The sequence below is a fragment of the Trichoderma evansii genome, assembly GCF_050947405.1.
Source record: "Trichoderma evansii strain SZMC 28006 chromosome Unknown GGI43scaffold_4, whole genome shotgun sequence".
Lineage (NCBI taxonomy): Eukaryota > Fungi > Ascomycota > Sordariomycetes > Hypocreales > Hypocreaceae > Trichoderma > Trichoderma evansii.
Window position 1 is genome coordinate 1,613,017 of NW_028145202.1, and position 12,405 is coordinate 1,625,421.

At 47.3% G+C, this 12,405-nt stretch overlaps 5 protein-coding genes across 5 annotated transcripts; all 5 read right to left on the reverse strand.

Moving 5' to 3' along the window:
* Positions 1-4: 4 nt before the first annotated feature.
* On the reverse strand, positions 5-3,017 carry GGI43DRAFT_398541 (uncharacterized protein). Its single transcript, XM_083205227.1, has 6 exons — positions 2,555-3,017; positions 2,234-2,316; positions 1,414-2,114; positions 1,224-1,338; positions 985-1,149; positions 5-890 (listed from the first exon to the last, which is right to left on the reverse strand). Exons 1-6 carry the CDS (start codon positions 2,639-2,641, stop codon positions 212-214), a joined length of 1,830 nt encoding a protein of 609 aa, XP_083063501.1. The 5' UTR covers positions 2,642-3,017; the 3' UTR covers positions 5-211.
* Positions 3,018-3,269: 252 nt separating this feature from the next.
* On the reverse strand, positions 3,270-5,179 carry GGI43DRAFT_381350 (cytochrome P450; the record flags this gene model as incomplete). Its single annotated transcript, XM_083203114.1, has 5 exons — positions 3,270-3,869; positions 3,928-4,337; positions 4,409-4,525; positions 4,591-4,888; positions 4,985-5,179. 5 exons carry the CDS (start codon positions 5,177-5,179, stop codon positions 3,270-3,272), a joined length of 1,620 nt encoding a protein of 539 aa, XP_083063502.1.
* A 1,400-nt stretch (positions 5,180-6,579) lies between these two features.
* On the reverse strand, positions 6,580-8,211 carry GGI43DRAFT_381351 (dihydroorotase; the record flags this gene model as incomplete). The annotated part of the gene is made up of 9 exons (XM_083203115.1): positions 6,580-6,940; positions 7,018-7,162; positions 7,237-7,300; positions 7,366-7,568; positions 7,629-7,707; positions 7,762-7,827; positions 7,886-7,912; positions 8,008-8,020; positions 8,081-8,211. 9 exons carry the CDS (start codon positions 8,209-8,211, stop codon positions 6,580-6,582), a joined length of 1,089 nt encoding a protein of 362 aa, XP_083063503.1.
* A 59-nt stretch (positions 8,212-8,270) lies between these two features.
* On the reverse strand, positions 8,271-10,286 carry GGI43DRAFT_296708 (glycoside hydrolase family 76 protein). The gene is made up of 4 exons (XM_083201463.1): positions 10,173-10,286; positions 9,971-10,083; positions 9,810-9,914; positions 8,271-9,756 (listed from the first exon to the last, which is right to left on the reverse strand). Exons 2-4 carry the CDS (start codon positions 10,056-10,058, stop codon positions 8,600-8,602), a joined length of 1,350 nt encoding a protein of 449 aa, XP_083063504.1. The 5' UTR covers positions 10,059-10,083; positions 10,173-10,286; the 3' UTR covers positions 8,271-8,599.
* Positions 10,287-11,355: 1,069 nt separating this feature from the next.
* Positions 11,356-12,399, reverse strand: GGI43DRAFT_381353 (uncharacterized protein; the record flags this gene model as incomplete). The annotated part of the gene is made up of 1 exon (XM_083203116.1): positions 11,356-12,399. The coding sequence occupies one exon, from the start codon at positions 12,397-12,399 to the stop codon at positions 11,356-11,358; it is 1,044 nt and encodes a 347-aa protein (XP_083063505.1).
* Between the last annotated feature and the right edge of the window lie 6 nt (positions 12,400-12,405).

Consider the following 12,405-nt stretch of genomic DNA (forward strand, 5'->3'; position numbering starts at 1 on the left):
CGTTACAAAAACTGTTGCTCTCATTTGAGTGGGTTTTTGTTCTCTTTTGCTTTTTTGGAGAGGCAGTTGAAGGAGGCGAGGCGTCGTATATAAACGATATATACGTGAACATGCATGCTGATTCTACATATCTTTTGGATATCATTTATACATTGAAAATTATTCATATTTCCAGACCAGTTGACACCATTGAATAACTCCATAATAACGCTTATAACTCAAAACCCGTTACACCTACAGCTCCAAAAAAGTCATCGCTCATACCCAGCCCTATTCCGTAGTCCTCAATGCCACTGTACCCATCATCTGCAATGTATTTCTCGTTGTCCGTTTCCTCTATTCCAGGCATAACTTCCCCCTGAAACCCCCAGTTCCTCGTGGCCATGAGCGCAAATGGTGTCGTGTTCTCGCTGAGCTCCTTCCAAACAATGCTTAGCTCTCCCAGTATTCGGAAGCACAACCAAAAGTTGCCCGAAGATATCCGCTGACCACCTAATTCTTCGGCGGCCAGGAGATTGAGGCCGTGTACTAAAGAGCATCGGAGTATATGCTGGATGGCAAATGGAGGCAGATACTTGATTTCGTCTGTCGCTTGTAAAGCCCTAAGAAGCCGAGAGATTGCCATGGCAGAGGCAGTAGCAGATCGAAAAACGGCTGGGACGTTGTGAGCCATGCTGGGGTCGAAAGGGTTGAGGAACGGGCGCTGAAGGTTGGTCAAGACGGAGTGGTAGGAAATCCAGAAGACAACTTGGACTCTATGAGCTTTCGTGCTACGGCTAATATAGAGGCGTTTATCGATCTGCTTCCGAAACTGTAGCATCTCGTTATTTGCTCTGGCAAACATGGCTTGCTTTTCTGTAGATGAAGCAGCATCAAATTTCGATGTGTACCTGCCATTCGTATTAGTCAGAGCCGGTGATAGATACAATACATGTAACCTGCAACGCCATAATATCACATAGCTGCCTCGGATACGTTTCTTACATGATATCTATATACCGCTGCTGTATGTGAAACAGCCGACATTGATGGTCAAAGGTAAGGGCAACTATATCAACCGCATCCGCCGGTACAGTGTCAATATAAGGAGTGATATAATCAACATCCCATGATATCCCCGATGGGCAACCCAACTTGGGTGTTGCGACTCTGTATGAGAAAAATAAAAACGTGGTCTGATTAGCTTTGCCTACTTGTGTGGATTTATACAGAGATAAACTAACCGGTCCAAGAAATATAGCGACCAAAAGGTTCTGATGGTGGCAACCTCGTTGGCCGTATGGTCGCTCTGTGCAGCGCCTCCCATTTTTAGATGGTTGGATAGACCAATGGCCATGTCTACGAGGCGATATTCATTTCATATATGAGCAACCGTAGGAAAATCACAGTAGATCATGCCATCTCCAAACTTACAGTGATATAGATGGCCTTTGGCAGAATCCAGCTGCATATGCTTATACCAAGCAAGAATAATCAAGGCCTGCAGCACAGGGAGGCACAAGTGGTCTAGATAGCACTTCTGCACGAGACTCTCTGCGTATGAAATGAATGTTTCTGCCATCTCTCTACTGGCCATGGGTGACGAATACGCCGCAGCGCCAAAGAGAGCGCTGTAGAGCAGCTGCAGCGCTGTGTCGTTGTGGGGGAATAGGTCAGAGAAGTTGAGCCAGATAGGGTCGACAAACTTGTAAAAGGGATTCAAGTTCTCCAAGAAATGGGCCTTTAGATGTTGCTTGAGGCTCAAGTTGGATTCAATCTCCAGCAAGAACGTCTCAATCGAAGTTATCAGCTTCGGGGCCGGCGAAGGCTGGGATTCGTTTTCAAACGTCGGCAGCTGCGATTTCGTGAAGATGGAAAATCGGCCTGGGCCAGCAAGAACTGGCATGCCGTCCTGGCCGATGATGGCAGCCCATCTCATGGAACTAAAGTCGCTCAGTGCTTTGAGCGTCTTTGGCCCGTAAGGCAGACTGTTTGCTGCCTCTGAAGGTGACAACTGGTAGGTTTGTGGCGATGCCACTAGATAACCAGTGCCCTTGGACTGCTCAAGGGATGCAGACAATATCCGGACTTGGTCTTCCAGGGCCTGTACATAGTCACGGTCCCAGTATTTTTGCCTATGACACACGCGCTATTAACTCAGCAAGCTGTTCTTTTTAAAGCTATCATCTCTCATGTTGGATAGAATCATAAAAGATTCAAGCAATACTTAGTAAAAGAGGCAGGGAACTCTTACCGCCGCGCAGGTCGAGCTGACTCATAGTGACAGGCAAACCGATGGGCCTGGCAGTTGCCACAGAGAGGCTTCTCGCCATCGCACTGGAACGGGTAGCATCAGCATCGACTATGATCCTTCCAGATGATCCCGGTCGGCAAGGCTACCAGCCCCATCGGAGCATCCAGCCGCGCCATGATAGGTTTCCAAGCTCCTTTGTATCTCCTCGCCCCAGCGACAACTCCATAGAGGCATCATCTCCGCATATATACCCGCATCCCAGCTCACGGCAGTTTGCCAAGCTCGCGGAAAAAATCGGGGCCTAGTATCAGAGAGCCTTACCTTTGATTTCCTCTTGCGGCAAGGCTCACAAGCTAACTGCGTGCGGCCCGACGTGCTTCTTGGCTGCGGTTGGCGGCTCGAAGACATCCGGACTATTTTTGTTGGATCGTGGAGAAGCTCGATCAAGCGGAGACGAATAGAGGCAGTAGTATGACAAACGCGCGAGCGAGGGGGAATTGCATTATGTATTATGTACGCACCCCCTGTGGTAAAGAAAGGAGAGCGGTAATAACTAGCGGCCAATACTGCTTAAAATGGGATTAATAATAAATTTCTGATTGGTTACATGGAACCCATTAGGAGTTGCGGAAGATGCACATACAGCATTATCTCGATTGGTTGCCAACATACGCTGCTGATTGGAGGAACAAGGCGCTGTAAATATGCCCCATAGCGGGAGAGGCGTTTAAATGCCGAGACGGCGTGCGCGGACGGGCTTTAATTTGATCGAATCGGTGTTAAGGCAGCATGAAGATATACACACATAGTCAGAAAGTGACGTCCTTTCATCTGGTGACCATGACATGATCTCGTGACATGATGCCGTAAACAAGGAGCGCATAGGTGGCCGCTGCCAGTACTAGGTATTTACTATACCTCAGGTATTTGTAGTCATTCTCTCTATTACAAATGCTAACATTTCGCTTATCCGCAATTTACTCTAAATATTTTCCGAAACATGGGCATTTATATAGCCATCATCACCTTCAGTATATCACTGTAGCCTCTGCACCCGAATGTTTAGACCGCCTTTGGGCTTCAGCGTCAACGTCGGATGCACAAATTCCACATCTGCATCAGTTATAGCTTCCAGGGAGAAATTACTGAGCATCTCCACGATGATGGTCTTAATCTCCAACAGTGCCAATGCTCTTCCAGGACACGTTCTCGGGCCGTTGATAAAAGACTCGATAGCAAATGGATTGGCCACCGCCCCAGACACTGCATCCCATCGATCTGGGTTGAAGACGTTCACATCTGCTCCCCAGACCGAAGGATTGTAGTGAACCATGGCAGGGATCGTTGTGACGGTGGTTCCTTTGGGGATGGCGACGCCTGCAATTACAATATCTTCACCGGCTTCCCATGGTGCTAACAGACTCGGCGAATAGACTCGGAGGCTCTCGCTTACGACATTATTAAGGTAAGGGATGCTATCGATGGCTGCAGCACCGAACTCTGGCTGCTTCTGTTGGGCTGAAACGATCTCTTCGCGGAGTCGCTTCTGGATTTCTGGATACTTGATGAGTGCGTACGTGGTCCAGGTGAGAGCTCCTGCTGTGGTTTCATGGCCAGCAGACACGCATTGGACAACCTGGAAATTCATCATCTCAGTATCATAAGACGCACTTGAGAATTCCTCAGAGCCTTACCGTATCAATTAAAACTTGCTCTGAGACCCCTTTTCTTTCAGAGAGGTTTGCCTCAATCATATTCGTCAAAAAGTCTTTCTTCTCCGGCTTTTCATCGCTTTGGCCACTTTTCTTCTCGCTCTGCTCAAGTTGCACCTGTTCCACGCGCTCTTGTATGAGCTCAGCCAGCATAGTCCTCATGGCGGTATTAGCCCGGATGAAGGCGAGGTTTGCCTCAAAAGGAAGCCATCGCAGCGGTATAAACGGATTAATAAACGTAATGAGCTTCCCCAGAAGCGGTGGGTCGAGGATCCCCTTGTAGCATTCTTCAAAGGTGAGTGGCGAGCTTTTGGATCTAAAGTTGCTAATATCCCTATTGAGAAGTGCGGTGCTGATGATTTTAAAGGCTGCTCGATTGAACAAAGATTCAACTATTTCAAGTCAGCGGCTATTTATAAAAAGAAATATATGCAAGGAAGAATGGGGAGTTTTCTTATTGTACCTTCAACTACTCCCTTGTCTTCCCCTTCAATAGCCTTGTCAAACATGTCAGATAACTCCTTAGCCGTATCCTGGAAAATCGGCAGCATTTTTCGCACGTTCGGCTTCGAAAGGGGCCCTATTACTCTTTAGCCAAACAATTTCTTCTTTATGAAACCTCATTGTCAATTGAAGGCTACTTACCAGCCGTGATTCTTCTCAGCTGCCTATGTTGCTCGCCTACTCCAAATAAGAGCCCAGTGCCCATCATCTCACCCACCAGCTTCACAAAGAAGCTCGGCTTGACAAAAGAGTATGCATGAACTTGCAGTACCTCGCGAGCTGCTTCCAGATTATTCACCAGGAGGACTTCTGAATTGCCCCAGCTCAGGTGTCGAATGAAGGGCGCGTTGGGCCATTTGCGCACCCACTCGAGATACAGCTCGTTTGGACCGGCGGCTTTCAGGAGGCGAAGGCCTTGACCAACGAGAAATTGATTGTCCTATGTTATCACAAATTTTTCATCAGCCTTCTTAACTTTTTCCCTACTATTTTAAAACTGCAGCTTAGACTGTCACCAATCGGAGACGGCATTTACCTTTGGCCCAGGGACATTTCGCAATTTAGAGATATAGAAAGGGTATATCAGCGCCCTTCCAATCTTGTACACAATTATTCCCAAAACATAGAGTGCGACGCCAAATATAGCTGCTACAGGAGCTGTTGTGTAGTTGTAGTGCACCAATAATACAACACTAGCACAGGAAGCCAGAGTTGCAACGAGCGACTCCATCTTTTGCGGCATGAGATGCAGCAATCTCACCGGAGGTCAATACCTTTCAAAATCAGGATTATCCTCAAAAAGATTTCAAATAAAAGAGCGCCAACTCCATCTTTATTGACTATGGAAAGGCACTTGGGTCAGTTAGCGGAGATAGCGGCGGGCCTCGAAGCAAACAGGGGTTGTAGCCAATGCCAGTAATTGCATGTCAGCTGGCGCACGTCAACTAGACGTTAGTTACTTGAACTAGCACACGAAATGATATTGCATCCCCAGACGCTACGAGATTATGGTTCACTTGTAACATTCTAAATGTTGGCTCATACCCAAGGGGATATAAATAGAAGAGAAAGTAGGCGAGATTGTAGATTACGAAGCAACCACACTTGAAATGGTAACTAATTCCTTTGAATAGCTTCTATAATATGGCATGGAAACAGGCCATTCTTCATCTCTCGCCCATATATACCTCTGCTCCCTATTCAGTCCTTTGAATAATAATTACGGATTTTATAAATACCTCGAGTCATGGATACCTTATCTCTCCCCTGCAAATGAATCGCTACTGCAGCGCTTACAACACCACGTTCTAGTGCAAAAATTACATAACAAGATAAACCACTTACATAACTAATGAATACTAATACCTACCACTAAGAAGCTATTAAAACGATGGGTCCGTGGTGCGCTTCTCCAAGCTATCGGAGTGGATACTAAGTAGAGGGTGACAGGTTCCAATCGTCTTCTGAGTCGCCACGACTTGCTAAGCTCGTGATGGGGCTAAGAGCTTTGCGCCCGCCCTAAATAGATTAAAAAGCGCAGCCCTACGGAGTTTGCAGTTGGCAAGCGGTAGGCGTTGTGTTAAGAATTCATTGAAAATACCATTGGTTTCGGCAATCTTGCAACGTGGGTACCGTAATTGATCCTCCAATCATTGACTGGCCCGCATAGACACACTAACAGCACGTTCAACGCTCTCTCAGAGTTGCGACTTGTATTAAGAGATGTTAGAGCTGTTAGAGCTTGCAGCTTCTTAGAACAAAGCCAAAGTTATGCTATTCGTGTGTATAAACTAATAGCTGAACAGTCAAACCACATTCTCCTGTGGATTATTTATATGAGTAATCAGAAAACACCCTACAAATTCAGAGCTGTAAAAGTAAAGTCCCCCATAAAAGGAGTATACGACTCGGTATATCATAACACTATTTTTTGGCCCTTGATGCTAAATTCTACCGTCAATCTCCTACGGAGCTTCAAACCGCTACGGCTCGCGGACTCGATCGGCATATCTCTCCGCAATACCCGCAGCCCAAATTTCGGAGTCCTCCGTGGAAGAACTTGCCAAGAGCTGCGAAGCGTCTCTGCATCTGCACTCTTCTCCCCTGTCACATCGACTGGTCTGTGGCATCTCATGCCCCTTTCACCCACGTGATGCTGAAGACTTCGGCACCTGCTCTCGAGATGCCAACCTCTACAGCTCCGCTCTCGCTCTTCACGCTTGTTGAAATCTTTTCACCCTTTCTCTCCAACAACAGTGAGTTTCCAGAGGTTTCGGGCAGCTTATAGAAGCGTCTTCCAAATTTGCTGAGGAATCCCTCGAGCTTCTCCTGGGTCACATCCTCTTCGCTGATGATGCCCCGCTCAATTCCCTCTTCCAATCCCAGGAGCACGAGCTGTGTGGCATAAGGTTGCGTAAAGACACCAGCCGGTGCCTTACCTTGGGCAGCGGAGGTCTTGGAGGTAATCGGATGGGGAGCGCTGTCGCTTCCACTGTGAAGATGCGTCTTAGTAGCCCGTATAACGTTGGTGATTAAACATAAAAGGAGGCTTATCCATGCATCACTTACAAGAAGAATTTAGGGTCGCCGCCGACGGCGGCCTTGAGAAGAGCATCCCTGTCGGTAGGCTTCTTGGGGATGGGCTTGCAGAATGCAAAGGGGTCGCAGCAGGCGTCAGCCTCTGTCAGGTAAAGATGATGAGCGGTAATGGTTGCTAATGTGCACATATGATCAGTACGATTTCCATGAGGCCAGGGAAGAAAGAGTTGAAGGTTGGCTAAACGGTACCTCCAACGTTAGATCCGCAAGCCTTGACTGCCTCTACTGCAGCAGCTGTGGTGCAGTGCTCCAGCTAAATTCATGAACGTTAGCATATATGGTACATCTCAGGAGATTGTATAGTAAGATGATGCTCACGATGATGCGCAGGTTTGGGAATCTCTCATGGAGCTGCTTGAGGGTGGGAAGGAAAGCCTCTTCAAGCGTTGTGCCCTCTGGAGCCAAAGCCTCCAGGACCTCTCCGTGCAGGTTGAGCACCATATCGTGCTTTTCCATGGCGGCAAAGGTATCATAGAAGGCTTCGATATTGGCCACTCCGTGCTCAGAGTTGGTGGTTGCGCCTGCGACGTGTGAATACTAATACGTAACAGTCTTCAGATGGAGAAACATCGGTAGCTCACCCTGAGGATACAACTTGACACCAGTGACACCAGCTTGGGCTGCTTTCTCTATCGTCTCTGGTGTGACTGAGGGGTGAAGCTGTGTGCTGTTTAGATATACGTCTATCATTCAAGTAAAGTGATGAAAGCTTACGTAGAGGGACATGAGGAAATGGACATTGGGAGCAATAGCACGGAGCTTGCCTTGGTACTCCACGACCTTGTTTACTATTAGCCATCTGGGATTTTATATAGCTCATTCATTCAAGGGAACATACTTGATCAACAGTTGTCAAAGGGGGCACCTATGAAAGCTGTTAGTCACACAACGCATTGTCAAGTAAAAGAATTTGCACCAATATGTCAAGTCAAAAGCACGAAATCTACACTCTTCACATACAAGATTCGGCATACTATATTCTCCAGAGTTAGCTAACTTCTATACTCTTAATCTTTCTTCGGAATCAACATACACAAAAGCAGTGTCAACCCCTCCTTGCTCCAGCGTCGGCACCACCACCTCCATCATCTCTCCCTGGCGTAGATGGACATGCATGTCCGCTGCGGCCGGCAGCTCCAGCTTCTGGAGAGTCTTGAGTTGCATTTTTATCGTCTTGTATTCTTCTTATGAAACAAACAAGAATTGAGATGAATTGTTGTTCAAAAGAGCTTTGCAGTGACGATGCTTTCAGTGTCTAAAATGCCCCGCCACTAGAAAAGGTTTTTCCGATTTTGAGAAAAAGCAACGCTTGGAGCTAAGCCTTTTATAGCAGTAACCTTGAATGCTAATTTACACATACAAACATCTGGATTCAACTTCAGTCTTTGTTCTTTTACTGTATCTCATGAAAATCATATTGAGTCGTAGCTCGTCATAAAAATCAAAAGTATGGTTAAAAAGGTACGGGATTAGAATGGTAAAGTCCTGCCGATTAACACCTCCGATGGCACCGCTCCGCAATTGGCATGTTCACCCACGACAAATCCTCCAATTAGCAAAGTCCATACACAACGCCACCAAACACAGCCAAAGCCGTCAAGAGGTTTGCAGTAACTTTGGTTCCGGGGCTCTTTGGGGTGACAGAAGGGCTACCGGTTCCAGACGTCTTGCTGGGCTGGCCAGATCCAGCAGAGCTCGTCGAGTTGCTGGGAAATAGCTGGCTCCTGGGTTGGTTAGGAAGCAACGCTGTCAGGGCAGAAAGGGCATTCATCTGCTCTCCAACACCTGTAGTTCCATCAAACGCATCTTTTCCAATCCAGGAGAATCCACAAGCAGTTCCGGACTGTCCCGCAAATTTGTCCTCGCTGACTGATCCGCTGCAGCCACTGGCAGCAGCCTTTGCAGCCGACTGGAGCAGGGGCTGAATGGTAGCAGCCGTGTAAGGAGCCTGCTGCGTCGTGGCCTTGAGTGATCGGATGAGGAAGCTCTTGTAGCTCTGCTGGTCAACATTGCACACACCCTTCTCCTCGCACATGGACTCGTACAGAACACCGTCCTTGACAAAGTTCGCCTGCACATCCTTGATGAGTCCATCTACTCGCGTCTTCCAGTCCGACGACGATGTCGCATTGTACATGAACGCACTGCCATCTAGGAAGAGGGACACGTCCATGCTGGTTTGTGTCTTGGTCACATCGCCGCAGGATTCCACCTTTACGCCATCGAATACCTCGTATGAATCAGAAATGAGACCAGCTTTCTGCTCCCATTCGAAAACCTTGGTCGCCCATTGAGAGTACGTATTGTTGTTCGTCTGCTGGAATAGCCTGGCCGCGAGATCAAAGAAGACGCCGTTGGAGGCCGAGTTTTTGTAGTCGTAGCCCGCGTTGGTGGGGGAAATTTGCCATCGAAGGCCACCACCACACAGGGGGTCCCATCGTGCAACAAATTCGTTGAACACATTCTTGGCCAGTCCTTGCCAGTTTGGCTGGCTGCCTCCCAGTCCAATCCCATCAGCAGCCAAGGCGGCCAAAGCCCACACTCCTTGGTCATCGCTGCCCAAAGAGAGCGACTGGTTCGCCGGGAGATAGTCATTGCCCTTGCCCGCTTGGAATAGCAGACCCTGGGATGTCAAGTCGTCGTAAGCGGTATCGCCAGTGTGGGCTGCATAATCGATCAAACTTGAGAACATAGCACCCGTTTCCCACCCTATAAGAAATTAGTGTCACGCCACATCTGAGCCATGAATGAAGGGGTCGAACAGTAATACGGCTTGGGGAGATTGCCTGGGATCTGGCCCGTCTCGTTGCCATTATAGTACTTCACAAGCCCATACGCAACTGTGCTTGCGGCAGCTTTGATTGAATCTAGAAACCTAACGTCTTAGTCCGGGACAACAGTCAACATCAGGATATCGACGCACCATCGCTGGTGAAATCAACGCTGATAGCACCAGCAGACGCTCCAAGAAGCGCGAGGACCAAGGCAGATCGTTGCATCGTGTACTTCATATCCACAATTTTGATAAATCGATAACTACATGTAAGAAAAGACCACCAATGAGCTAAAGTCTCCACGTTGGTCGCAGCGCGCCAAATGAGATCGGAATCACTTTGTAAACTCACAACGAAACGAGTGGTGGTAAGTTGTCAGACGCGACACAGCAAATAAAAAAAAAAGTTAGCCGGTAAATAAACGAAAGAAAGCCGACACAAAACGAAGGACACCTGCTTCACGAGTCGCGACTTGAAAAAGACAAAAACGATTGAAATGAGGTTGAAGAGTCAGTCTTTTAACGATGGAGTGACCTTCCGACCCCTGGCTCCGCTACTAGTCAGTCACCCAATACGGCATAATGTCCCTTCTGGAACCAACGCCTCATACAAGTACTCCAATCCAACTGGGCGGGCGGGCTAATGTGTTAGCCCGCCTGAAAAAAATAATAGAAAAGAAGCGACTCCTCCGCCGCCTTTCCTCCTTGAGCCAAGTGGCTGAGAGCCCGAAGAAATACGAAGGACGATGAGTTGGTTGCAGAGACAACCGAATTAAACAGGGGGGCTTTAGGACAAGCTTATATGTTGCTATGGATGTTGCCTTCGGCGACTGCCTGATTGGGTGATATACGATGTGCGTCGAAGCGAATGCATGCATATAAATGAATACGAGATTGACGTCCCATCAGCCTTACAACTAAGTATATTTTGTTGACAGCTTAACTTGTAAAAAAAATAACCACGGGAAAGCTAGAAATTGATTGGTGGAATTTTGTTTTATGATTAGTTGTCGGCTGTTCTGTCTGAACTTCCAGGAATATGTATTTCATGGTGATATCATAATTGGAAGTTGAATTGCAAGATTTGAAGGCTGTGCTGAGGAGCTATTATTTTCAAGCGTAACTTGCAATGTGTTTCCATATTTGAATGGCTGACTCGTTTCACACTATGGTAACAACAGAGGCAATAAAAACACTATACAAAGGATAGTTAGCTACAGACTGGAAATATTTAACTTTTTTCAATTGATTGGCAGCTCTCTATCTCGTCATGTCTCTAAATCAAAGGGCTGTCTAATTTTACTCTCTCTCTCTCTCTGCTATGTACTAATCGGTGTACTACTCGGTGATTAATATATCCTTGGTGAAGGTGCTTCTCAAAGCAGTAAGTCCATATCTTGGGCGGTTAATGTGCCAGGAGATGAGTCCATTTCTAAACGCCGTCCACACCCGACTGGCCAGCTCACTGCTCCATTCATCGTTATTGTCGTAATTCAAACAGACACTAAGAAAAATACGAATTAGTTTGTCACCATTCAGATTAGCAACGGTCCAACATGCCTGTGAAATTGGACGAAAGCTTTATCCAGAGAGCGAATGGCGTCATACAGCATGTCCATTGTCTCGCATATTGTGTCTCGGAATGTCCATCGCACATCAGAGCTACCCTCTTGTGAAAATGCTGAAAGATGACAGCTCTGGCGCTTAGCCTGTGTCTGAAGAGACATATAGTTGTGGGCCTCTCCAGCTAACATCTCCTTAGGGAACGAGAGTAGGTCATTTGTCAGATTAATAAACGTCGTGAGAGGCACGATGCTTGTGATCCAATATTCAAGTGGAACTTCCATCTCGAAACTTGGCTTGAACATCCCTAAAATAAGAGGACCAGAGAGGCCGGTAAGGGTTCTAAAAAAGTATGCGAATCCACCTGGGCAGCAACCGTGATCATCCATACCCGGTTGAATTTGCGAGAAATGCGGTGGCAGTGCCTTGGCCATGCTGTCTTCCATAAATGATGCCTCTGCAAAGCTAGCCCAGCCGTTGGCGCCAATGGTTCCCATCCGAGGATCTATGGCTCCAAAGTGGCGAACGAAATTTCTAATGACGTTGAGGTACATTTTTGACCACTCATCCCTCCCAGAGTCAGGCACCCCACACCATAAATCATAGTAGAAGTTTGCGAATGCTTTCCTGGAAGTTGCGGGTGTGACGCCGTCATCAGCAGTGAGCCCTGCCGCCAGACCTATAGCCATTTGTAGCCGAGTATCGTGATGAGCATGTGGATAGTGATACTCAACCAGCGCCGCAGCTTCATCAAGTATCCCGTTCAAGATTTTATCTTCGCAAATGCAGACACCAGTTAAGTTTTCTTTGCTCCAGGACCACAGATCGTCACGAAGCTTTGAATCATTTTGGGAGAAACAGTGGGAAAAATTGATTTCAGAGAGAAAAGATAACAGTGCGGCATCTAGACATTTAACTATGTCCGCTTTCTCATTTTCTGTCAAATGTCTGACGTCTGCAAAACCCAAGCTATCAAACTGGGGTTGAGAGAGCAGATTGTGGAAGACGCTCGCCATGTTTAC